This window comes from Geotrypetes seraphini, chromosome 15, assembly GCF_902459505.1.
Source record: "Geotrypetes seraphini chromosome 15, aGeoSer1.1, whole genome shotgun sequence".
Taxonomy (NCBI): domain Eukaryota; kingdom Metazoa; phylum Chordata; class Amphibia; order Gymnophiona; family Dermophiidae; genus Geotrypetes; species Geotrypetes seraphini.
Genome location: NC_047098.1, coordinates 25,684,806 through 25,710,578, shown reverse-complemented (window position 1 = coordinate 25,710,578; position 25,773 = coordinate 25,684,806). Strand labels below are relative to the sequence as shown.

Sequence of the window (25,773 nt, the reverse complement as noted above, 5' to 3'; positions counted from 1 at the left end):
AGACCAGCCTAGTAATAGTAGCTATGCAATAGCAGAGAGGGAAAATAATACATTGCCTGTGTAATGTAATGTAATGTAATTTATTTCTTATATACCGCTACATCCGTTAAGTTCTAAGCGGTTTACAGAAAATATACATTAAAATTATAAGAAAGAAAGGTACTTAGAAATTCCCTTACTGTCCCGAAGGCTCACAATCACAGGGTACACAGCCCTGTACCTTTTACCTCTTAAGATAAAGCATTTCGTACTAGAATAATACATTTTGACAGAGGCTGCCAAGTTCTCAGCTCTGCTTACTCAACCAGTAACACTAATGAACTATATAGCTTTCATATTTCTTCATTATGTAAGACTGTATTGCTGTCTTTGATTGTAACCTCTTCGCTGATTGTCCAGTGCTTCTTGTTGTAAACCGCCTCGAACTTCTATGGCTTTGGCGGTATATAAGAATAAAATTATTATTATTATTATTTCGGTTTTGATATACCACTCATTGTATAACTGAGCGGTGTACAATATTTTTTTAAAAATGGGGTGAAAATAACACATAGGGCTCCTTTTACTAAGGTGCGCTAGCGTTTTTAGCGCACGCACAAGATTAGCCACCTGCTTAAAAGGAGGCGGTAGCGGCTATTCCGCGCGTTAAGGCCTTAACACACCTTTGTAAAAGGAGCTCATAGACTAACTACATTATATAGTACATACAAAGTGACAATAAATATGAAACAAATAGGCAAATAAAAGAAAGAACTGGGGATGAACTACATTGTCTTGATGGGAAAGGAAGTTACATGAGGATAAAAGGGGAAGGGTAGGGAAAAGTTCTTAGATCGATTAATAATATAGGTGTTACCAGTTCCTTTTAGTATTATTCTCAGGTCTTCATGTTTTGCTTATATCCTTTCTATATCCATTCTTCTTTCTTTCTTTCCCTTCCCTTCTTTTTCTTCTCTTTTTATCTACACATTACGTTATTACAGAGGCATTGTGGTGTATTTTTCTTTAATAATCTGTATTGTATACTCTCTTGAATGATGCCATATGGATTCTCAAGCTTTGTTACCGAAATTTAATAAAAATTTTATGAACTTAAAAAAAAAAAATCTACAATCAAGCTACAGAACCAATTAGATCTTAGAAAGGTCTGAAGTAGCTAGTCATATGCATCACTACATAAAAAAAAGTTTTAAGGTTGGATTTAAATTTTGGTCTACTCAGTCTTCAGTTCAGCCACTCAAGCAATGAAGCAGCAGTTTTTGTGATTGCCTTCAAGAACAAAAAATAGCCCGGGGAGAAGCCTCATTACATTACATTACATATTTCTATTCCGCCATTACCTTTCGGTTTAAAGCGGATTACAAAAAGAGTTATGGAAGAAGGGTTACAACGTTAGATCAGAGAAGGTTTCCAAGAGAGGGAAAAGTAGGATCTGGGATTAGGGAGGGGATGGTAAGAGGGGGGTTAAGCTTTATCATGGTATTAAGCTTTATTAAGGGATTTCTTGAAGAGTATAGTTTTTATTTCCTTTCTGAACATCTTGTAGTCTGGGGTTGTTGTCAATAGGTTGGAGACTTGGTTGTCTATCTTCGCTGCCTGAGTGGCCAGTAGTCCGTTGTATAGAAATTGAAAGGGGACAGGTTTAGAACAAACGCTAGGAGGTTCTTTTTTACACAGAGGGTGGTGGACACATGGAACGCGCTTCCGGAGGTTGTGATAAGCCAGAGTACACTACAGGGGTTCAAGGAAGGTTTAGATAGGTTCCTAAAAGATAGGGGGATTGAGGGGTACAGATAGAAGTAGAGGTAGGTTATAGGGATAGTCAGGGACCACTTCACAGGCCATAGGCCTGATAGGCCGCCGCGGGAGCGGACCACTGGGCGCGATGGACCTGTGGTCTGACCCAGTGGAGGCAACTTTTTATGTTCTTATGTTCTCATACTTCCTTCTTACTGCAAGAGCAGTCCATAAGTGGCAATAAAAGCTTGGAAAGGTAGGGTTTGTCACAGCGAGATTATTTGTCAAAGCCTTTCCCTCAGAATCTCTTTGGGTAGAAGATAAGATAGGGCAGAAAAGGAGAAAAATGTATTATAAAAGTCAACAAGAATGTTCACTGGCTTTGAAATGGTTATGATCATATGAGTTTGTACTGTGTTTGGATAATACTTTATAGCTGTTTACAGTTATAAATATAAATTACAAAAAAATTCTTCTGTGCTATCATAATCCTCAAGAGTTTAAAAGAATATGGGTAGGGAAGAAGAGTTGAAATAAAGGGGAGAAAAAGTCCTGCAAAGGATAATAAAGCACAAGACTGGAATAGATAAATAGGGAATAGTTATTTGCACTTTCGAATAGTACCACGATGAGGAAGCAATTCATGACACTAATAGGTAGCACATTTAAATCAAAAGGAATAAAGGTAAAATTGGACTTCACCTGTTAATATCCTTTCACCAAGGGCTCCTTTTACAAAGGTGCGTTAGGGCCTTAATGCGCGGAATAGCGCACGCTAAAATGCCAAGCACGCTAGCCGCTACCGCCTCCTCTTGAGCAGGCGGTAGTTTTTCAGCTAGCGCGCGCTAATCCGGTGCGTGCGCTAAAGACGCCAGCGCACCTTTGTAAAAGGAGCCCCAAGTCTTGCCAGACCAGTGGGTTATGTTCCCCTACTAGCAGATGGAGCCAGAGAAAAACAGCTCAGATCAGACAATACTCACCTTTCTAGGGGGCTGGGGCTGCTTTCAGTTCCTTGGTATCCTCTATCAAAACTAAAGACTACTGAAGGCAATTCTCATATTTTGGGTTTCTAATCACCACAAAAGCCAAACCTGGTGCAGTCAAAATTATCTGTTCATGGTCACTAACTGAAGAACGAAAATTCCATAAACCAAGGAAACAAATACCCTCACAGTGTGCTCCAACATCCTTGTTCGGTTTCTTCATCTGCTTTAATTCCTGGTGATCCAGTTTCTTGTTCCCCAAAGTACACTAGAAATTGTCAAACCTTAACTGCTGAGCACTTTTTCAAGCATTGTGACCCATTTCCTACTAATTCGGACCATGATCTTAGCAAATCAGATTGAAATTTGGGATAATCGGCCCTTGATCTCTCTGCCCCTCTTAAACTCATTCCCTCTAATTGTCATTTCTCTCAGCCCTGGTATCATCCAATGAACCTCAATTTATAGATCGGTTGCTAATCCCATATAATACGACACATTCTCTCCGATCCACAACTCAGGGGTTGCTAATGGTTCCTTCTTTGAAAATTATTGGAATCAGACGTCACGATATATATTCAGTGATGGCCCCTCAAACCTGGAACGCCCTGCCTTTATATATAAGAGAAGCTAAAGATCTCAGCAGATTCAAAAATAATTTAAAAACTTTTCTTTTTAGAGATGCATTTAATCTTTAAATAATCCATTTTTAATAATCTTAATCCCGCTCCTCATGTTCTTACCTTATTTGGCTTTTTCCTTTCTTTTTAATTATGAAAAATATTAATTTTGTAACTGTCTCCCTTTCTTTCTTCTTTTCCCCTATGTATCCGAGTCTGTCTGTTTTGTCAGTCTGTCTTTAACCCCTTTTAATGCTGTACATTGAACTCTAGATCTATTTTATATTTTACTGTTACTCGCTTAGTATGTAATAAGCGATTCATCAAATTTAAATAAAACTTGAAATTATCACTCTTACAACATCAACTACGAAGCGCAAAACATTCCTGGAGAAAGAACCCTTCTCTCTAAATCCTACTCATCCTCTTTAAGGAAAGCGAAACAAAACCATATCCACAGAAATTTGCAATGAGATCTGACTAATTCCCAATTGGATTGGATATTTTACTCTCACTCTGGAATTTCTCCCACTACTTCCTGTGTAGAAAAGAATTCATTTCAAGATGGCCTGCATGATCTACAAGGCAATCAAAGGGGAAAACTCTAGCGGGCTCACCTCTGGTATCAATGTCTTCCCATCCTTCTTCAACGCATAGAAACCAATGCTTCAAAATTCCCTTCCCCTCCTCTCAGCAAGTATGTCAGAAGAAACCACATGAGTCTACATTCGAGTTTCAAGCACCACTGATTTGGAATAAACTGTCGGCACATATAAGATAACTTACTATGTACCTATATTTCCAGAAAATGCTAAAAACTCACCTCTACACATCAGATCCCTAGGCTAAGTACCTAAACACAGACATTTCCCTAACCTCTCACTGAGGTGAACACTCTCAAGCAAACAGTCTTACACAAAGCTCTCAATATAACCAACACTAACCCTTTCCTATGTGAATTACCATACACAATGTTTTACCAATCATCAATCTTATTGTGAACTGCAGTGAATCCAAGTAGAGAACTGTGGGATTATAAGAACCATATAATATGATATATCGAGGGGAAGGGGATGTAAGCATGTTATTGAACGGCAGAATTGAACTCAACTGTTCTATATTATATATTGTTACATTGTTATATTATTACTTATTTAATGCTCTGGGATGTTGGGGGGGGGGGGGGGTTGTGTCCCCTAGTGATATTCTTTTGGGGGTTTTTTTTTTCCAATAAAGTTAATTAAAAAAATTATACTGCCTTACTGATTTCAAGCTGTATGGGTAAAGTTATGCCGCTGCTCAGCATTAAGGCATGTCACTGACTGACCAACAGTGGCTCTTTATGAAGATTTTGGATTACCATACATATACCAAATACTAACATACTAACAAATACCTACGACCAAAACTTTGAAAAACAAACAGCTGAACAAATGATGACAACCTTAAATATTGTCAGCAACCCAAAATAGCAACCTCTCCCACCGTTGTTTCTTCTTAGATGGCCCAGGAGGTAGTGGTAAAACCTACCTTTACACAACACTTCTCTGCACATTTCGTGCACAAGGTAACATTGCACTTCCTGTAGCTTCCACAGGTATAGCAGCAAATCTTCTTAAGGGTGGGAGAACATACCACTCCCAATTCAAATTACCCGTACCTATACTTGAAAACTCAATATCAAATATGCGTATAAGTTTCAAGTTTTATTAGTGCTTGATAAATCGCTTATTGAATATCTAAGCGATATACAATTCAAATAAAATAGAAAGACAAATACAATGACTTTAAATAAAAATATACTGGGTTAACATACATGAATCGTGAGGATTGGGGGGGAAAGTTACAATATGTTTGTAGAACAAAAAATAGATTAAAGGGAAAATAACTCAAGGAAGGGAAAAAAAAAATTCAAATGATGCTGACAATTTACGATCTGCTAAACTAATCATTTGGGACGAATGTACTATGGCCCCCTCTATAGCTCTTATAGTGGTTGACAAACTACTACAAGAAATAATGGATAATAAAAAACCCCTTGGAGGAAAAGTTCTCTTACTTGGTGGAGATTTCCATCAAACACTTCCTGTGGTGCCTCATGTTGACTGCACAAAAATCTTAGAGGCATGTATAAAGAATAGCAACCTCTGGCCCAAATTCAAAGTCCTAAGCCTTAAAAACAATATTCGATCAATAGACACTGATTTCAGCATTTGGCTTATCAAAGTTGGTAATGGTGACACACCACACATTGACAGCTTGCCTGATGACATTATTGAAATACCTTCCCAAATTTTAATCACAAAAAATATCATCAAAGATTTTTTTGGAGAAAAAATTCCTATTACAGATATTGCTAAATTCACTAAAAAGTCTATACTTTGTGCAAAAAACTCTGATGTAAACTCCATAAATGAAGAGGTACTCAACATTTTGGAAGGACAGACTGTAACATATCTCAGCTCCACCTCAATTGATGATTCCACTCAGGAAGACATACAAAATTATCCCATAGAGTTCCTCAATGAACTAACTCCAACAGGTATGCCAAAACATAAACTCAACCTTAAAAAAAGGAGCAATCATTATGTTGCTGAGAAATCTAAATACTAAAAGAGGATTGTGCAATGGTACTCGCCTCATCATTAAGGACTTAAAAACAAACCTCATTATTGCTCAAGTAATAACCGGTTCAGCAGAAGGAGAAATAGTTTTTATTCCACGTATTGATTTGGCTCCAACATCCACTGATTTGCCCTTTACATTACGAAGGCGACAATTTCCAGTCACATTAGCCTTCGTCATGACAATCAATAAATCTCAGGGCCAAACTTTAGAAAAAGTGGGCATTGACTTACAAGAACCAGTATTCAGCCATGGCCATTTATATGTAGCTTTTTCTAGAATTAGAAGTTTTTCACACATTGTGATGACAGTTGTAGATGGCCCTAACCAAGGAAAACTATTACCTAACTCAAACAGAATCTTCACAAGGAATATTGTTTACTAGTCTTTAAGCCCGTTAAATTAACGGGTGCTAGAATAGATGTCTGTCTGTCTTTCTTTCTGTCTGTCTCTCTGGCCCCCTGTCTGTCATTCTTTCTCTCTCTCTATCCTTGGCTAGTGTTTGTCTGGGGAGGGGGAGGTTTCTTTCTCTCTTTCTCTGCTGTCTGTCTGTGTTTATTCTATCTGACTCCCTGGCCCCCTGTCTTTCTTTCTGTATGTCTCTCTGTCTTTCTCCCTGGCCCCTCTGCCTTCTGTATTTATCTGTTGTCTCTCTGACCCCCTGTCTGTTTGTCTTTCTTTATGTCTGTCTCTCTCCCTGGCCCCCTGTCTTTCTTTCTGTATGTCTCTCTATCTTTCTCCCTGGCCCCCTGCCTACCTGTATTTATCTGTTGTTCCATGCCTGACTGTCTCTTCGTGGCCCCCTTCTGTCTCCCTATCCCCTCCCGAAAGCAAGCCCATTACATTAACGGGTGCCCTGTGCAGCAGCATTAGCGTTACCTCTACCCCCCTTTCCCTTCCCGCGGTCCCGACTACAAAGCTGGTGATTCCAGCAGCGTGTGCAGCAGTCTTCACACGCTGCTTCGGGTCCTTCTACTGCCCTGATTTACTCTGGCATGTCCCTGATGACATCATCAGAGACGCGGCAGAGCAAATCAGGGCAGTAGAAGGGCCCGAAGCAGCGTGTGAAGACTGCTGCACACGCTGGAATCGCAAGATTCGTAGTCGGGTCCGCGGGAAGGGTGGGGGTGGCAAAGGACTCGGGTCCCGGGCAGCGGGGTCAGTTTTTCTGTTCGTTGCGGGGGTGGGGAGGGGGGGAAGGAGGCGCTCTTTGTGCCCCAGTCCTGGCTTGTGGAGGCGATCGTCAGCTGGCTGGGAGCAGGCTTGTGGAGGCAATCGTCAGCGTCTAAAGAAACTTCTGTATTGTGAGGTGGAAAGCAGGGAAGCTTGTCTAGCACGCATGCGCACTCGTGCCGTCACGACAGATCAGGGAACACGCAGCGCGAGTGTGCATGCACGCTTAACGCTTTATTATATATGATAAGGACATTTTATAGATATACAATATTAAAATTATCTTAATAATAACAATAACAATAAAACCCTTACATACACATGCACACTTTTAAAATCCATTCCTGCACATGCACAATATACTATTCCCACCAAAAAGAGAAGCATCTAAGCACCAAACATTCCTTCAGGTACTCAGGGTTTATTATGTTGTTTGAGAAGTATGTGTGTTATTTTCAGTTAACGGAGTTTTTAGGTAGTTGAAACTTTGCTCTACATGTTTACATATTTGTATGCATTGTTACTTGGGGAAGGAAGAGCACTTTTTATTAAAATACTAAAATTTACACTATTTCAGGAGAGAAGGATCTCGCAAAAATAAAATATTTCTCTAACACTTTGGGTTTTTACATGGGACTTAAACAGATCTGCAGAAAAAATGGACAAAAAAAAAACCAATTTCTTAAGCACAAAGTATGCAACAAATAGGAAAAATATAAAAACTTTAAATAAATCAACCATACAATGGATATTAAAGCTCTCACATTAAGTTTTCAGTAATTTTCACATATATTCTAGCACCCGTTAATCTAACGGGCTTAAACACTAGTTTAACATAAAAGATAAAGAATAATAAATAAGAATTTTGAATATAGTAACATCTAAAATTGTTTATCTAGAGTATCGGTTACTAACAGTCAAAATTGTTCGCTAGAACTGTTCCCCTGAGTTAACATATGATCAATGATAGTCTGCATATGAGTCATTCCTTATGATTCGCTCTGAGGTCTGACTGCAGACACTGGAGATCGGTTATCTCTGTGAAGTGAATACTGACTGTCTCTACTCTTAAACAAAGTGTGCTTAATAGCAGGTGATTTGGTGTGATATACACAGCTTTTTGAAGTGTTTTTAAAAAAAATATACTAGAACATTTTAATCAAGAAAATAGCTGTCACTCCTCTAAGAATCAGAAAATCTATTTGAACAATATTAGTCCTGAGGATTAAAAACTGTTTTTTCAAATTACGGCAGATACGATCAATTGCCAAATTTCTTTACCCATCATCTTTAAAAATATTGATTCACTCCTTCATTATAGCTAAAATTGATTACTGCAATGCTTTACTTTTAAACATTACCCAAAAAGAAAAAAGGAGACTTCAAATTATCCAGAATACAGCCATCAAACTGATTTATAATGCAAAAAAATTCGATCACGTTTCCCCATTATTGATAGACGCACATTGGCTACCGATTAGCCATTATATAAACTTATGTTTTTATAAACTTATGTTTTTAATTATGTAATTAATTATATAAACTTATGTTTTTAATTTTCAAGACCCTTTCCTCTAGCGAACCGCAATTTATATCAAAATCTTTGATTCCTTATAAAACCCAACGATCTCTGCGTTCTTCTGAGCAAAGTTTATTAACAGTTCCTTCATTAAGGATCATAGGGACACGTAGGGCTGACATGTTCACTGTCGCGGGGCCACAATGGTGGAATACTCTCCCCCAGTACATTAGAACAGAACAAGATATGGCAACGTTTAAAAACTTTTTAAAAACCCACTTATTTAAGGATGCTTTTAATCTCTAAATAACAGATGATTAATTAATGTTTACGAAATGTGCTTTGGTAAATTTTATACCCCTCCTTTTGTTCTTCCCTTTTTTTTTCACCATACCCAAAAATGTAACTTTACCCGCCTTCCTATTACTCATGTCAGTCAGAACTGGAAAACATTGTTATTGTATTAAGTTTCTTTATTGTATTTTATTGTAACTTGTACATCGCTTAGAAATTAAAATAGGCGATTAATCAAAAACAGAAATAAACTTGAAACTATTGTTTTCACACTGGATATCTATAACTAGTTCTAACTCACATGGTGCAAGCCATGAAACTTTCAGCTGTGAAGAATTATTTCAACTGAAAAAGAAAGTGCACAATTCAGTAAAATACTCTTTGTCTTTTACCACTATAGTTTTTATTATTATTTTTTTTTTATTAGGTGTTTTATATACCGCCTATCAAGGTTAGCTAAGCGGTTTACAATCAGGTACTCAAGCATTTTCCCTATCTGTCCTGATGAGCTCACAATCTATCTAACGTACCTGGGGCTATGGAGGACTAAGTGACTTGCCCAGGGTCACAAGGAGCAGCGCGGGGTTTGAACCCACAACCCCGGGGTGCTGAGGCTGTAGCTCCAACCACTGCGCCACACACTCCTTTGCACAAGTGAGTTAAAGAAATAAATGATATCAAGATATTAGGCTTATTTCTCTGGTCATAGAAAAGGAGAAAAGGGCTGGGAAGAGGGATGAGGGACAATTAAAATAGCATAAGTTTAGATAATGCACACTTACTAGTGGAGTTACCCTGCATCTGAATGATGCATTTTGAATCTTTACTGGTCTCCCTGGAGTTGAAAGGTCGCACACGGACAGCCACTTTCACAGAGGCCCCCGACATTTTCAAGTCTCAGGCGTGTAATCCACAAACGAACAGAGGTGGAAATGGTTTGTGCACTTCTGGGTTCCTGAAACAAAAATGAAAAGTAAAGCCAACGTCCGAGAAAATAAAAGCTAAAAGATGAATCTGCTGGAAGCCAAAAGTCTATCAGTCGCTGGCCTGCTTTTCTAATGCCAAAATTCAACAAGTTGTTAATATCAAACTCGACTGTTTCAAATCAGCATCCTACCCCTCCTCCCCTTCCCACTATTATAGTCATCTTTGCTCCCTCCTTTCCCAGTACTATTCATTCCCCATGCTCCCTTGCCCCATCCGCACCACACACACTAAGCACAGACACTCATCATCTGCCCACAGTTTTTTTGGTTGCTACAGTAACCAATTAATCGGCCTCTCTATTTGCTCTGCTCTACAATGGCTGTTCAATTCTAAGCCACTTCCAGAAAAGGAAATAGATCAGGAGCCCTATCTGAGAACTCTCTCTGGACCTCTCCATTCAGTATCTACTCCCTCATTCCCTAAACAAATGCAAGGGAAAATACTTAAGAATACCCGATTACAATTTGATGCACCGTATTATAAATTGCTTTGGGTGAATCTCTTCAAGAAAAGGCAGTTAATGAATCCCAATAAATAATCTAAGCAGCTTCAGCACAGGGAGATCAAGAGACAGAGTCACAGAGTATAGTAAATAAGAGAATAGAACTGAGGCCTCTAACCCAAGCACTACATCACAAATGCAGGCCGAAAAGGTACGTATCGATACGAACAGAGCTGCAATCCCAGGCCCAACTTTGTCTGCACGATGTACTGTAAAGAGTAGAGTTTGTTCTCTACTCCATTACACATCTCTCCATCCAGCATCCCCCCCCCCCCCCCCAGTGGATGAAACAAGTGTAAAATGGAGGAGCAGGAAGAGGCAGCAGCAGACTCCAGACCAGTGCTCCATCATTTCACAGTGAAATTCCTCGAGAGGGAGGGGGAGCAGTACAGCAAGTTCAGAGACAGCTTTCAGCTAGAGTAGGGACTGCTTTCTGCAAGATGCAGCTCAGGGACACACAGTCTCTTATTTCAAACAATGAATAGGTCATGCAGCCCTTCCCCCAACGCCGATACACGGTACAAGCCAGAGAAATGGAATCAGATGGACCACTGTTAATGGAAATCTGTCACTGCTGCTATACTTTACAATCATCATTATTATCCACTCTTATTAGAAGCAAACTTATGGCAGTCAATTTAGCCCAGTCATCCTCAACTTGCAACAATGTAACCTTCCTCTACAATGTGCTGTAACTCTTTCCCTTATTGTAACAGTGTAACCTTCCTGTACGATGTGATGTAGCCTTTTCCCCTTGATACTACAAGGGCTTCTTATCCTGTAAATCGCCTTGAACCTGTACTGGATAAGAGCAATTAAGAAATTCTGATTAGATTTTTTTCTGAAAGATGTAGAGTTATTCGGTAAGCAGGTTGCAAAGGAACCCTAAAGTAGTCAACACTGAGCGAAAAGTCTCAGGATAAAGACTCGCAGCCTTGCGCAGGGGTAGGCAATTCTGGTCCTCGAGAGCAGGAGCCAGGTCAGGTTTTCAGGATATCCACAATGAATATGTACGAGATGAATCTGCATGCACTGCCTCCTTGAGATGCAAATCTATCTCATGCATATTTATTGTGGATATCCTCAAAACCTGACCTGGCTCTGCCACTCGAGGACCGGAATGGCCAATCCCCTGGCCTAGCAGACGGAAGTCAGAGATCTTGCAGAATTCCAGAACCGGCAACATCTGGAAAGGCTTGGGCAAATGTCCCCAATCCCCTTTTGGTCCAACTTCCTATTGTTTTGCATGGAATCTCAGCAGTGCTACAAATGAATTCTAAGGGAAACAGGTTTAAACTCTTCATATTTGCTACATTCATAGAACTGCAATTGTGACGTTTCCAGAACAGAATGCCGAGAAGGCAAGTATGGTAAAATGAACCAAACTTTAACAGGGAAAGTCAAACTCAAGAGATTACCTCACTCCTATCTGTACTCCAGCATGAATCATTTTTCCAAGCACTTGTGCTTGCAAACTAATCATGTTCACAGTCTATTCTTAGGAAACTGAACAGATTCAAAGTGTGGGGGAATGTTCTCAGAGAGGAAGCAGCACCAGGCCTACAGACCCTTCCAGAGACTAACAATTATTTTAAATATAGAGCTTTCCATCATATAACAGGAAAAAAAATTTCTGATTTCAAAATGACTAATGCATTTTAATCCAAAAATCCCTCGGGTCATCACATAAATCACCAGCTCTGAGATATATGGGCACGTGTCAAGACAGCTCAAACCAGTTTACGGTATTCAGAACATAAAGCCCGAGAGCCCGTCTTGATGGGTGCATTTAACGGGGAACTGGAGGCCCATGAGATCACCAGTCGGGGGGGGGGGGGGAGGAGCTGGTTTAGAGAGGGGTTAGAGTAGTGGGAAGGATTGGGTCTTCCCGCCGCGGGGAAGACTCAGGATTGGGGGAGGCCATAGCGAGGGGTCGACGGGAGGGTAATAAAGAGGGGGAGCTTGGAGGACCCAAATGGTCATCGGGTCCTCTGAGGCTGCTTCCCCCCCCCCCCCCCGCAATACCGAGTCAAGGGGGGTAGGGGTAGTTCGGGAGGCGGTATCACGAGCTACTGGCTGCTGGGCTCATCAAGGGATGAGCGGTGGGCTGGTGTGGAGCCGTGCCTGGTGGGTCGGATGATCCTGTATAATGGGACATGTGGAGACATGCCACCTCTCAGACCCTTGCTAGCATAGTGGGGTCAGGGGGCCATTTAATGTTTATAGTAGCTCTATAGTAGCTCGGGATCAAGATGTGTTTGTTTACAATGCTTGCTTGTTAAACATGGTTATAATTTATTTAAGTTATATGTTTATTTCAATAAACAGGGCCTGCGGCCATATTTCACCAATGACAGTTCCGAGGATGTTATTAAGAGGGTGTGGGTGAGAGGAGGTTTGTTGAGAGAGTGGGCCGCTCCAGGATCCGCTTATAGCCATTGAAGACCATTCATGAAAGCTCACTCCAACTCAGTTTTGCAAAGGACTAACCTAAACGTCATCTGCACTGATGAGCAAAACCTTTCCGGTCCTAAAACAACCAAATCAAGTCTATTTTATGGATATGAGGTTCTAAGGACACTTCGATGTAACCCAGCAATCACCAAGCACCCTACTTCCCCTATCCAAAAATCCATTTATCATCACTGGTTTTATGAACTTGCTACCTAGAAGCTCTAGCCGAGAATCAGTAGTCATTTTTGAATAAAGTTAAAAGGAGCGAAATTACAACCAATATTCCTAAAAATAAACATTTTTTTTAAAAAAATTCTTTATTTATTTTATAACTTACATCAAGTGTACAGTAAATATCAAACAATTATAATACATCACTTGAAAATATCTTCAATATCATACACCAATATGATTTAACCCCCACCCCCTCCCAAATTCATATATACCTAATATATGGTTCATAGACAAAACCACAGAAGACAAAGGCGCATGCCGACAACTGAGCGCAAGACAGAGGCGCGCGCCGAAGAAAATGAGTTTTTAGGGGCTCCGATGGGGGGTTTTGTTGGGGAGCCCCCCCACTTTACTTAATACAGATCGCGGCGGCGTTGTGGGTGGTTTGGGGGGTTGTAACCCCCCTCGTTATACTGTAAACTTAACTTTTTCCCTGTTTTTAGGGAAAAAGTGAAGTTTTCAGTAAAATGGGGGGGTTACAACCCCCCAAACCCCCCACAACGTGGCGCGATCTGTATAAAGTAAAGTGGGGAGTTCCCTAAAAACAGTTATTTTCTTTGGCGCGTGCCTCCGCGCTGCGCTTAGTTGTCGGTACTCACCTTTGTCTTCCGCGGTTTTGACCTGACATCCTAATATATACCACCTGAAAATAATATCTTATGACATTCATATATATATATTCTTAATGGAAAACCAAGAACCCCCCCCCAAATCCACATGTGTATTAAAATTGGGAAAACTGTAAAATTGTAATAAACATTTTTTTTAAAGCTGTATATGGCCCAAGAAGTGCCGTATAAGGATATGAATATACTTAGCCCCCATTTTTATCTTTGCTCCCTATGTGCTCAAGTTGCAGTGATGGGGAAGAGGAAAGCCAAGAATCTATCTATTGCAGGTTCCCTGAAGTAGTGTTCAAGGACCAAGAGCTAGCTGACCTTCCCACTTAGCATAGGCTGCTCGTAAATGCCATAGAGGAAGAGCGGAGTTACCCCCCGTTGGTAGTGAAATCAGAGCACTTTTCTGGAAATTTATCACCCCTGTTCTAGGCAGTGTCAACCGTAGACCTTAAGGATAAACAGCATGATGGGGTACAGTGCTTGAGTACCCTATGATCAGCAACTGATAAGCCAGGTCTGATTGCCTGAAGTACTTTAAGGTTCCTCTTTCTGTGATGGTCTCAGGACCACTGGTGTTTTTCTTTTTTTTAAAAAATTTTTTCTTTATCTTTATTCTAAATTTGATATATTGTCCAACTGTGGCAAATCTCAGCAATTTACAAATAAATTTATAAAATCAATTAATAAAAGCATACACCGCTTCCATTGTATGCAAACAATCTCATGCATATTGAATGCAGAAATCCTGAAAACCCAATTGCTTCGCAGATCTTGAGGAGTGACACTGAGCGTACCTGCTTTAGGGGCTTCTTTCTCTTAAGATTTCTTCACAGATGTTTCAAGTTTATTATAAAATTTGATTAATCGCCTATTCCAAATTCTAAGCGATGTACAAATTGATAAAAATTACAGAGTTAGGGGAAACAAATACAACTAACAAAGGGACTAAATTTACTAAACATAATAAAAACCAACTTATACAAACATAATAAAAACACAAGGAAAGAAATACAATCTGATTAATAAGAGAAAGAACAATTGTTCAGCATAAAGAGAATTACAACTGCTTCTCTGAGCCGGTTAATTTGCAGTCTTTTCTTACGTGGAAATATTCTTCTGGACAAATACTTTATTGTAATTTACTAAATCTAGTTTTTAGGAGCTAGTGAACTGGTTTGTCACAACAATGTTAGTTAAGCTATTTTTACTTTGCTTGGGCTACCACCTCCATCTAAAAATGGACTGTGGATGAATGGTTTTTGTTTCTTTATATTTTCTTTGATATTAGTCATGGTTGTGTATACTCCTTTTCTTGATTTATGAGAATCTGTATGCTGAAAATGTAATTTTAAAAAATAAAATTAAAAAAGCTGTATACCGCACATACTCGAATATAAACCCCCCAAAATGGGTGGTTTATATTCGAGTCAGCACTGACCCACACCCCTCCTGAACCTGTTTGCAGGTCTCTGCCAAGCCTGCCTTGAGACCTGGTGGTCCATCATTGGCCAGGACAAGAGCGATCCCTCCTGCCTCCTGTCCCGGCCCCATTCTAATTATTTTTATCTCCCTCCCGCCTCCCCCGCGTACCTTAAGTATCCCTGGTGGTCCAGCGGTGAAATGCAGCAGGAGCGACCTTCCTTCGCTCCTGCCAGTGCAGAACCGCTAGCTAATTGGCTGCTGCGAGTTCTCACGGCGAAGGAAGGTCATTTCTCCCTTCCACCCTTGTCCACAGGCTTGCTCTGTTCTCCTTCAGGACTATGCAGTTCTCAGCGAGTCCAAGTTATACAGCATACAAATTCCCATACTATTCTGGCAAGCCTGTGTGAACAGTAAAGACGTTTAGATATCACACAGATCAAGATTACCAAGAGGCACATGATGCTGGAAGAAAAAAAAGAACAGCTGTCCCAGAGGCAGTGCTTGTGCTAAGACTCTGGGAAAGGTCAGAGGCATTAACAAATTGGGTGGGGGAAGATACCACTTGGAGGGAATGGGAACAGGACGATGGCAGCTGACTGGGAGGAGAGGCTGGTGGGAGTTGAGTTGATTGATTAGGACAGAGATGGGGGGGAGTGTGTGTATTGGGAGAAGAGTATGTTAGGGAAAATCTGGGTTGGGGCAGACAAGATGGGCTGATGGCGAGAGTCCAGAGATTCAATCCTCATTTTATTTACTCATATTGCCCTGAGGGCACCCAAATAGCTGGACTGGTTACACCAATTGAGAGGGAATCCCCGTGCCCCTTTATTACCCAGGGCTTCAGGTACCATCCACCACCTTATATAGCACCAATCCTAGTTCTTATATCAAGTCTTCTTGCCAATGTGGCCCCTATGTCAAAACCATGAAGATCACTGTTCTAGAGAGACAGAAAAATAGGCTTGATGGGGCTCTGACCTCTTCACCTAACCGCCAATGTGCTTTTTCACCAAATACAGTGTGATTCCTTATCCTGAGATAGCATCGCATTGGTCAGCTGAAGCATACTAGCCTATGGTTTTGCTATTCCCCTTTCTCCCTTCTGTGTTTAATTCATTGTTATGTACATTTTCAGGCCCTTTTGTGTTTTCCTCTTGTCAGCAATCTGCTCTACTCTAGTCATTTATTGAGTATTTCTCCCCTCCCCCTTTTCTTTTTAACCTAATTTGCTTACATGTATTTTTATGATTTGTGGTATATCAAGAAAGGCATTGGAATAGAAAATGAGCAAATTGCAAAGTTATCTGAACATATAATGGAGCTGGGATAATACAACCCCAAGAAGGGATTGTAATTATTATATGAAAAAGATAATAATAATAATAACTTTATTCTTTTATACTCACTAAATGGTTAGTCAGGGCCTATGATTTTAAGGATCCAAAGGGAGGCACGCTATATGTCTTCTTGCTTTGGAAGAAGGGAATAAAATAAGAGAAAAAAAATCCCTAGATAGAATCTGTTTTCTGTGAGAAATGGCTTCTGAGACGTGGAAAATGCTTAGCTTTCTTCAGGGTCACACCATGAACTAGAATTATTAGAGGGACCTGAGGACATTCATTGAAGTTACATAGAAATATCTTTAAAACAAATAGGAGGAATTATTTTTTCAAGTTTCAAGTTTTATTTACATTTGATGTATCGCTTATAAAAATATCTAAGCGATGTACAATTTAAAAACCAACAGATTGTGGTAATACATATAGTTTATCTAAGTTATACAATTGACAAAACAATTTGGACAAACATGAATAGGTAGGAAGGAAGGGGAAAGTTACAATTGCATTGTTTGTTATAATTTACATAGAATGGATAATACAATAGGTATAAATGGGATGAGGCAAGAAGAAAATATTAGAAAAATATAAAAATCTAAAGTAGGTCATATCAGAAATCAAATGCATCTTGAAATAAATAAGTTTTTAACAATTTTTTAAAAGAGATAAGATCTTTTTCATTTTTAATATAATTTGGGAGGGAGTTCCACAGTGAAGGGGCCACTACTGAGAACATATCATTACGTCTAGTGCCGATTATTCTTAATGAAGGTACTGAAAGCTGATTAGATGAAGATGATCTTAGAGATCGAGTAGGGTTGTATGGGACAATCATTTTTGATATAAATTGGGGTTCATTTGAGATTAATGTTTTATAAACTAAAAATAAGGTTTTGAAAGTGATTCGGTGAGAGATTGGAAGCCAGTGAGATTTGATAAATAAAGGGGTAACATGGTCGTATTTTTTTGCTTTGTGAATTAATTTAATTGCGGTGTTCTGGATAATTTGAAGTCGTCTCCTTTCTTTCTGGGTTATGTTTATTAAGAGAGAATTACAGTAGTCTAATTTAGAGATAATTAGCGAATGAACCAGAATATTGATAGATTTGGGGTCTAAAAAGGTGGAAATTGAACGCAGAAGCCGAAGTCTGAAAAAACAGGATTTAACCGTTTCGCTGATATGGTTATGAAATGAGAGATCCGCGTCAATTATTACTCCGAGAATTTTCATTTCATTTCATTTTCACTCAACAAATAGTTAAGCTCTGGAACCAACTGCCAGAGGATGTGGCGACAGCGGTTAGCATAGCTAGGTTTCAAAAAAGGTTTAAGATCATAAGAATAGCCTTACTGGGTCAGACCAATGGTCCATCAAGCCCAGTAGCCCGTTCTCATGGTGGCCAACCCAGGTCACTAATATCTGGCCAAAACCCAAGGAGTAGCAATATTCCATTCTACCGATCCAGGGCAAGCAGTGGTTTCCCCCCATATTCTGTTATTGAGACAGATATGAGGGAAGCCACTGCTTGCCCTGGGATCGGCAACATGGAATGTTGCTATTTGGTTTCTGTTAGCTATTTGTGACCAGATTGGCTTCTGTTGGAAAACAGGATACTAGGCTAGATGGACCATTGGTCTGACCCAGTTCTTATGTTCTTATGAGTTGGGAGATGGCTTGAAAAGAATCGCCAACAAAGAAATCAAGTCTCCCAACTGTTAAAATGTAAATCTTATTTTCCTATGTGCCTCTGTAAAGATGACTGATGATTGCCTGAAGAGCTACTTCCAAACCAATACTGTAAAAATACTGGAGATCATGTTCTAGGTTCTTGATCACTGTCAACTGAGGTCAAAGAATTAATATCTATTTGATCATTCATTTCCTCTCCAACTGGACAGAATATCAGGAACAGCATTTTGACAATGATGTATCCTTGCTCAACTCCTGTTTAAACTTCAAAAGCATCCGTGATGTATCCTTTACTAAGAACCACTACTTGCTACGTAGTCATGGAGCAAGCAAAGAAACAGTAGGCATTCATAATGTGGAGTGTTTCATGCTAGGCCTGACATTTTTTACTGCAGTAAATATCATATTAGTTCTGCTTCTTGATGACAAACAAACCCATACTGACATTTCAAAAGGAGCTCTTCACCGAGTGGAAAGAGACAGTGCAAGAGGGTTCCTGTGTGCATCTTCCCTGTCATGAGCTACAAGGGAATTTCCAGTCATACTGTACTTGTTTCTTGAAGGACAGCATGAATATGGCATCCCTGAAGTCATCTGAGATTTCCTTTTCATTCTAGATTATCAGAATGGCAAGAACTATATTGCTGATTTAATTTACAACCACTTTTACTGCATTCATTGAAATACCACCAGATCCTCCCACAAATTAAAACTATCCTTCCCCTCGCTAAAAGGCATTTCCCACACAGGAAAGCTAGGGACCTCCCTCCACTTCAAAATCACTGAGCTCTGGAACAACCTCTTCGGAACTTGAGCTCTCTCCAAGTTTTCCGCAAACATCTGAAAACCTGGCTTTTCTCAAAAAATGTAAGTCTCCCTCCAACTTAGGAATCAAGGAAACTCATATCTTGGCATCCCAAGTCCTCTAAATTTTCTTCACACTTCTACCTCTAACCCTCTGTTGTAGTTCCTTCCTATTTCTCCTACTGTAAACTGCGTCGAGCTCTACGAATGTGGAGATGATGCGGTATACAAACCTAAGGATTAGATTAGATTAGATTATCTCCCTCTACTTGAAGATTTCAGCCAAGATTCCATTAGCTCCAGATACTCCATTCTTCACCTGCTTGCCATTCTTCTTCATCTAGTCAGTGGCTAGAGGGATTGCAAATATCGATCTCATTATCTTTTCCCCATTTGCTAATCTGCTTTACACTGAAATTTGTTTGGAATTTTTTAATTTATGAAACTTTTATCTCAAACATTCAGTAATATGAACAGTAATATGAAATAAGATCAAATATATTAAAGATGAAAAGGAAATATTAAATATTATACTTTAGCCCAAAATTGGAGAGTCAAGATTACACAAGAATAAAGGAAAAAAATATAATCTTTATTAAAAAAAAAGTTGCACAACGGTTTAGAACAGCTGGTTAAGGTCCACTGGGTAAGCATTAGAAATTACTGGACTTTCTTGGCAATCAAAAATTCTAGAAGTTGTTTTGGCTCCAGAAACAAATATGAATTAGACTCAAGAATTACAAAACAATGTGAAAAATTTTCAAAATAAATGGCCTAGGTAGATCCAAAACCCTTGTCCTCAAGGCCAAAAAGCTTCTTCTTCTTCTAATTTGGGTCATTCGTAACAAGTCAGGAAAAATTAATCTGGTTCATATGCCTAAAGTGCCCCTGTATAAGACTCTGGCGAGACCTCATTTAGAATATTGTGTACAATTCCAGAGACTGCACCTTCAAAAAGATATAAAAAGGATGGAGTTGGTCTAGAGCAGTGGTCTCAAATTCAAACCTTTTTCAGGGCCACATTTTGGATTTGTAGGTACTTCGAGGGCCTTAGAAAAAATAGCTAATGTCTTATTAAAGAAATTACAATTTTGCATGAGGTAAAACTCTTTATAGTTTATAAATCTTTCCTTTTGGCTAAGTCTTAATAATAATATTGTCATTTATAGCTAAAGAGACATATGATCAAGAAACTGTTTTATTTTACTTTTGTGATTATGATAAACATACCGAGGACCTCAAAATAGTACCTGGCGAGCTGCATGTGGCCTCCGGGCCATGAGTTTGAGACCATTGGTCTAGAGGAAGGATACTAAAATGGTGTGTGCTTTTCAACATAAGGAGTATGTGGACAGACTTAAAGATCTCAATATGTATACTTTGGAGGAAAGGCATGAGAGGAGAGATATGATAGAGATGTTTAAATGGCATAAATGTGCATCAGTCGAGTCTTTCATTTGAAAGGAAGCTCTGGAATGAGAGAGCATAGGATGAAGTTATGAGGCGATAGGCTCAGGAGTAATCTAAGGTGGTAGATGCATGGAACAGTCTCCCAGAAGAGGTGGTGGAGACAGAGACTATGTCTGAATTCAAGAAAGCGTGGGATAGGCATGTGGGATCTCTTAGAAAGAGGAAGAGATAATGCTTACTGTGGATGGGCAGACTGGACAGGCCATTCGGCCTTTATCTGCAATCATGTTTCTATATTTTTAACACCAAGTTACAGTCAGGCTCCAAGTGACCATAAGAGTTGACTTCCCTGATATCAGTTCCATAGATGACTCAAGAAACTCAGTTAAATTCATATGGATGTATGTATGCAAGCTCTGGGTCTGAGCCTGAGTCTCAAGTTGTATAGAAAAATCTGCATTACATTTAGAAAATTGAGAAGGCAGTACCTAATAGGATCTGTCAATGCTCTAAAATGCTTCTTGTATTAATTTCACTGTTATCTCTGCCAATAATCCAACATCGGGGGTCTTCCAGAAGGCATCATAGATAACTTCTCTACTCTGAAGGTCACAATAGAAACTCCACGAATAGCTGTCTCAACCAATCCACTTGATAAGAAAACAGCAGGAGTCCCTCCAGCAGAGACACCTAAATCAGAGGCAAAAGCTTCCCATTGCTCCATGCATCACAATGCCATTCCACTTCCGGACCACAGAGCCACTCAAAGTTCCAGTCAATGTACTCAGCTTTCCGAGGTAATAATTTTCCAATGTTGACTGCATCAGATGGAAGTGGAAGCCTGAACCAGAGGATATCTTCAAGTCTTTCCCCATCGTAGTTAGTGCCATTGGAGAGACCAACCATCCTCCTGCTCTCTCCTCTTCAAGTCACCTTATCTTGACTCTCGAAGATTTGGGACACTCTTCATCTGGTTTCTCCTCAGAGGCCTGTCTGATATGGGTGGTCCTACAGCATAATCCTCCAAGTCATTCAAACACACAAGCCCTTCCACCACTCACTACAAGGTGATGTCTTTTTGGAGGGGCTTACTCAGATGTCTTTTTCTCAATGTTTCCTTCTCCTGATGCTCACAGTTCCTCTATATTCTTCAGATCTTGAATTTCTTAAGATAATAAGTGTTTAGGAAGTCCTCATTCAAAATTCCAGGACCATAAACCTAACTTGAACTGAACCATGCTAAAATTAATTATTATTGAGCCACACATTATGATGTTCCAAATTTGGAAGTGTATACTTATGATTATAAAACAAATACACCAATCCACAAACTCACTGTACCAAAACCTAAATTAGGGGTACAACTAGACTTTTTCTTGCATTGTGTATGATTGTTTATGTTGCTATAATTGCTGTTGTAATATTTGTGATGCATTAACTGATGTTGTAACCTATCTTGAACCCCACCATGAAGGATGTTTGTGATTTATGTTGCTATAATTACTGTTGTAAGGTTTAAGATGCATAAATTGATGTTGTAACCCACCTCGAACTCCACCTCGGAGGATCTGGCAGGATATAAGACCACAAATAACATAACAATAACATATTCCATTACTATGATAACTGTGACTACTGAACACAAAAGAGAATCAAAAAGGACAACAACATTTGACCTGGATAAAAAGCAATAACCTTAAGTATCTAATGTTCTATAGCTAGCACATATCCTTGCAGTATGAACAGGAATAACTAATACGACAAGGCGGTGGCCATAGCCAGAGGATGATAAGCTGCACAGGGAGAAGTGTAACCAGCAGAGGAAAAGAGGAATTACTGCCCCTGTGCAAGTAATCAGTAAGGCCCCACTTGGTATACTGTGTTCAGTTTTGGAGGCCTTATCTAACTAAGGACGTATAAAGACCTGAATTTGTCTACAGAAAAGTGACAGAAATGGTGCAGAATTTGAGCCAAAAACACATAAGAGACTTGAGAATGTAATTAGAGGAAAGGAGGAATAGGGGAAATATGATACAGGCATTTAAATGTTTCAAGGTATTAATATACATATAAATCTTTTACAGAGATGGGGAAGCAGTAGAGCTAGAGAACGAACTGAGATTACAGGGTGGTAGACCTGGAGTAACATCAGGAAGTACTTTTCACAGAGAGAATGATGCCAGAAATGCCCTTCCAGGTGAGGTGATGTAAATAAAAATGCTGACAGAATTAAAAAATACATGGGATAAACACTTATACAAAAAAAGGATGGAACCAAAATAAAACAAAACTTGATGGCACTTAAGACTGCAACACCAGTAATTGGAAAAGGCAGCTAGTGCTAAGTGGATTTTTAAGGTCTGTGTCCCAAATATGGCAAAATAGGCTCTGGCTATGTTACAACCTTGTCTTTGGGGGTATATAATGATGGGGGAAGGTTGAATTCCTGCTTCCAGGCTGTCTGGTAAGTATATGGATGAGGGGTGGGTTTCATCCATCTCTTCTCCAGGTGACCTGAAGGAATATTAATGGGGGCATCACTCCCCACTCTATGTCTGTCTAGGCCTAGGGTACATATTAATGGGGAGGGAGGGGTTCTTCCTCGGACTGGCTAGGGTTTATATTGATGAATGAGATCAGTTCTTACTCAGCTGCTTACATGTATGTATATTGATAGGAAGTCTGTAGATCAGTGGTACCCAACCCTGTCCTGGAGAACCACCAGCCAGTCGGGTTTTTGGGATAGCTCTAATGAATATGTATGGGGCAGATCTGCATGCCTGTCACCTCCATTAAATGCAAATCTCTCTCATGCATATTCATTCGGGCTATCCCACAAACCCGACTGGCTGGTGGTCCTCCAGGACAGGGTTGGGAACCAGTGGTCTAGATGTATATTGGATATGAGAGACAAGGAAGGGAAGGAAGAGGATCCCACCAACCTGTCTACATTTATACTGATGGGTTAAGGGGGAACTTGGGTCCTTCTCAATGGGCAGTTCATGTGTGTATTGTTGGGAATACAATTCAGATCCCCCTCCCCCATCCGATATATTTATAAAGAATCATATGGATTAGAGATCGGTTCTACACACCCAAGGGTTAAGTATACTGTAGTCACTGGGGGGGTTGGTTTACCCCTCCCCCACTAAGCTGCCAGGGTATATATTATTAGGGGGATCAGTTGTCCTCAGACTGTCTGGGAATATATTGAGGGGGGAGAGAGGGGATTATTCTCAACCCCACCCCCCTATCCAAGTGAATTGATGGGCCCCTCCCGCAATGGGCAAACCTCCAATCTCCCTGCCAGCAAAACCAACAAAGCGGCCCCACCCCGCCAGCCGTCTTAACAGAGATCCGCTATTATAAGACCAAGTGTCGCTTCTTACCTGGTCCCGAAGGCAGCAGCAGCTCCGGACACAGGGCGCGGACGGGAAGGGCGGGCAGGCCGCGGTCAACCGGTCACTGCCACCCTCGCCATGAGCGGCTGCAGACACAGACACCCGCCCCGGGGAACGGGGGCACGGACATGGAGCCTCCCCCTCCCCCCAAGACGCACAGAGGGCCGGAGCAGGGGGAATCGGGCACGCGGCAGGGATCCCACCGACACGCACGGCTCCGCTCCCTCTGCGGCTTCCCCTCCCCCTACGCGCGTCACCGCATCCCACGACCGACGCCGCCGGCCTCCAATCACCGGAAAGGGATCCGGCCGAGGAGCCAATGGCGAGCGCCTAGGAGGCGGCGGGGGGTGGGACTTGGACCGCGAGCGGCGGCCGGGCTCTCGACGTGCCCGAAGTTGCGGAGGCAGGGATGGGGCCGAGCGCCCTCTGGCGCCTGCGAGACGGTGCGGCAGCGCAGCATCAGCACCGCCGACCTCCTCGTAGGCCCCCCCGTGCGAGTCAGGATACCGGTTTAATGAGCTGCACGAACAAAGGTAGCGCAGTCGTGGCTGAGCTCGGCTTATGCTCTTTTCAGAGCTCATTGCTCGGGCCTTTTTGATGTCGACATTCCGAGTAAGGGATTGGATTGGGGAGACGAGGGAAAGAGGAAAGTAAGGAATGGATTTAGAACATACTTTGGGATCGGGGGGGAAAAATACTTGGAGTATGCATGGCCCTGCTTTTGCCCCCATTTCAGTATGTCCTTCATAGCATGCTTCTGCCCTGATCATCTTTTATTCCCCTCTCTCTACTCCCCCCTCAGCTTGCTACAGCCCCCCAAACTCATCCCTGCTTCTGTATGTGGGAGCAGAAGCGGAAGTCATAGGGAGAGGCTAGGAAAGCTCATCATTGCTGCTCCCATCCCCCTTCGTGTGTTTCCATTCATTAACAAAACAGACATTAGTTAACAGTTGAGAAGAAAATACATTTTAAAATGGTTACAGTAATAAAAAAAAAATGTTAGAGGGAAAGGCCCTGAAGGTTTATTAAGATATATATCCTTTCCCGTAAGATTGCTTCGCCTTGCATTCATTGAAATCTTTGAGGAGTAAATATTTTGAATATATAAAAAACATACTTTTGAATATATAGAAAATAAACTTTGGAATGATATTCCTACTAAATTAAGGAAAGTTTCTTTATATTCAGTGAAAGAAGGGGGGGGTCATCTGCACCAGGCATGGTCTGCCTAAGGGCGTGGCCCCTTCCTCACCCCCCCCCCCCCCACTCCTCTTCTTGTCACATGCAAGCACCCCTCCCCTTCCCTTCCCTGCCCCATATCTTTTTTACTTCCCCAGCGCGTAATTGCCCGCATCCGCACACTCTCTGGAGGCAGGGAAGGCGCACCACCGCCCGGGCACCACTCACCCTTACTACACCACTGTTCATATTATATCTATCAAAAATGTTTTTTTTTAATCATTATTTCAATTGATTTAATAAAAATTTGCTGAGAATTTTGATATCTTATTTTTAAATATTGTTAGCCACCTAGAATCTGATTGGAGATTAGAGCAGATTATAAATGTTATACAGAACAGTGTTTCTCAGCATGCGGTACATGGGACGCCACCGCTGCAAGGGATCCCTCCCTGCCCCCCACTGAAGCCGCCAGTGATCCCTTCCTGGCTCCCGCTGGGGATGCCTGCCTGCCCCCCACTAAAGCCGCCGGTGATCCCTCCTGCTGGGGATGCCTGCCTGCCCCCCACTAAAGCCGCCGGTGATCCCTCCCTGCCTCCTGCTTGGGATGCCTGCCTGCCCTTCACTGAAGCCGCCGGTGATCCCTCCCTGCTTCCTGCTGGGGATGCCTGCCCCCACTGAAACCGCCGGTGATCCCACTCTGCTTCCTGCTGGGGATGCCTGCCCACCACTGAAGCCGCCGGTGATCCCTCCCTACCCGTGTGCCCGCTACAGCACCCACC

At 41.1% G+C, this 25,773-nt stretch overlaps 1 protein-coding gene across 12 annotated transcripts in view; it reads right to left on the bottom strand.

Annotated features, from left to right (window-relative positions):
- KIF1B (kinesin family member 1B) overlaps positions 1 to 24,340 on the bottom strand; it is a 195,786-nt gene extending 171,446 nt beyond the window's left edge. For 2 of the 12 annotated variants that reach the window (XM_033922759.1, XM_033922758.1), the window contains exons 1-2: positions 23,801 to 24,338; positions 9,734 to 9,906 (exon numbers count right to left, since the gene is read on the bottom strand). In XM_033922759.1, coding sequence (XP_033778650.1) covers positions 9,734 to 9,839 — 106 coding nt within the window. In that variant the 5' untranslated portion in view covers positions 9,840 to 9,906; positions 23,801 to 24,338. Of the gene's footprint in view, positions 1 to 9,733; positions 9,907 to 15,338; positions 15,570 to 23,800 lie in introns of all 12 variants that reach the window. The other 10 variants (XM_033922764.1, XM_033922763.1, XM_033922756.1 and 7 more) reach the window with 9 other exon arrangements.
- Positions 24,341 to 25,773: the final 1,433 nt, after the last annotated feature.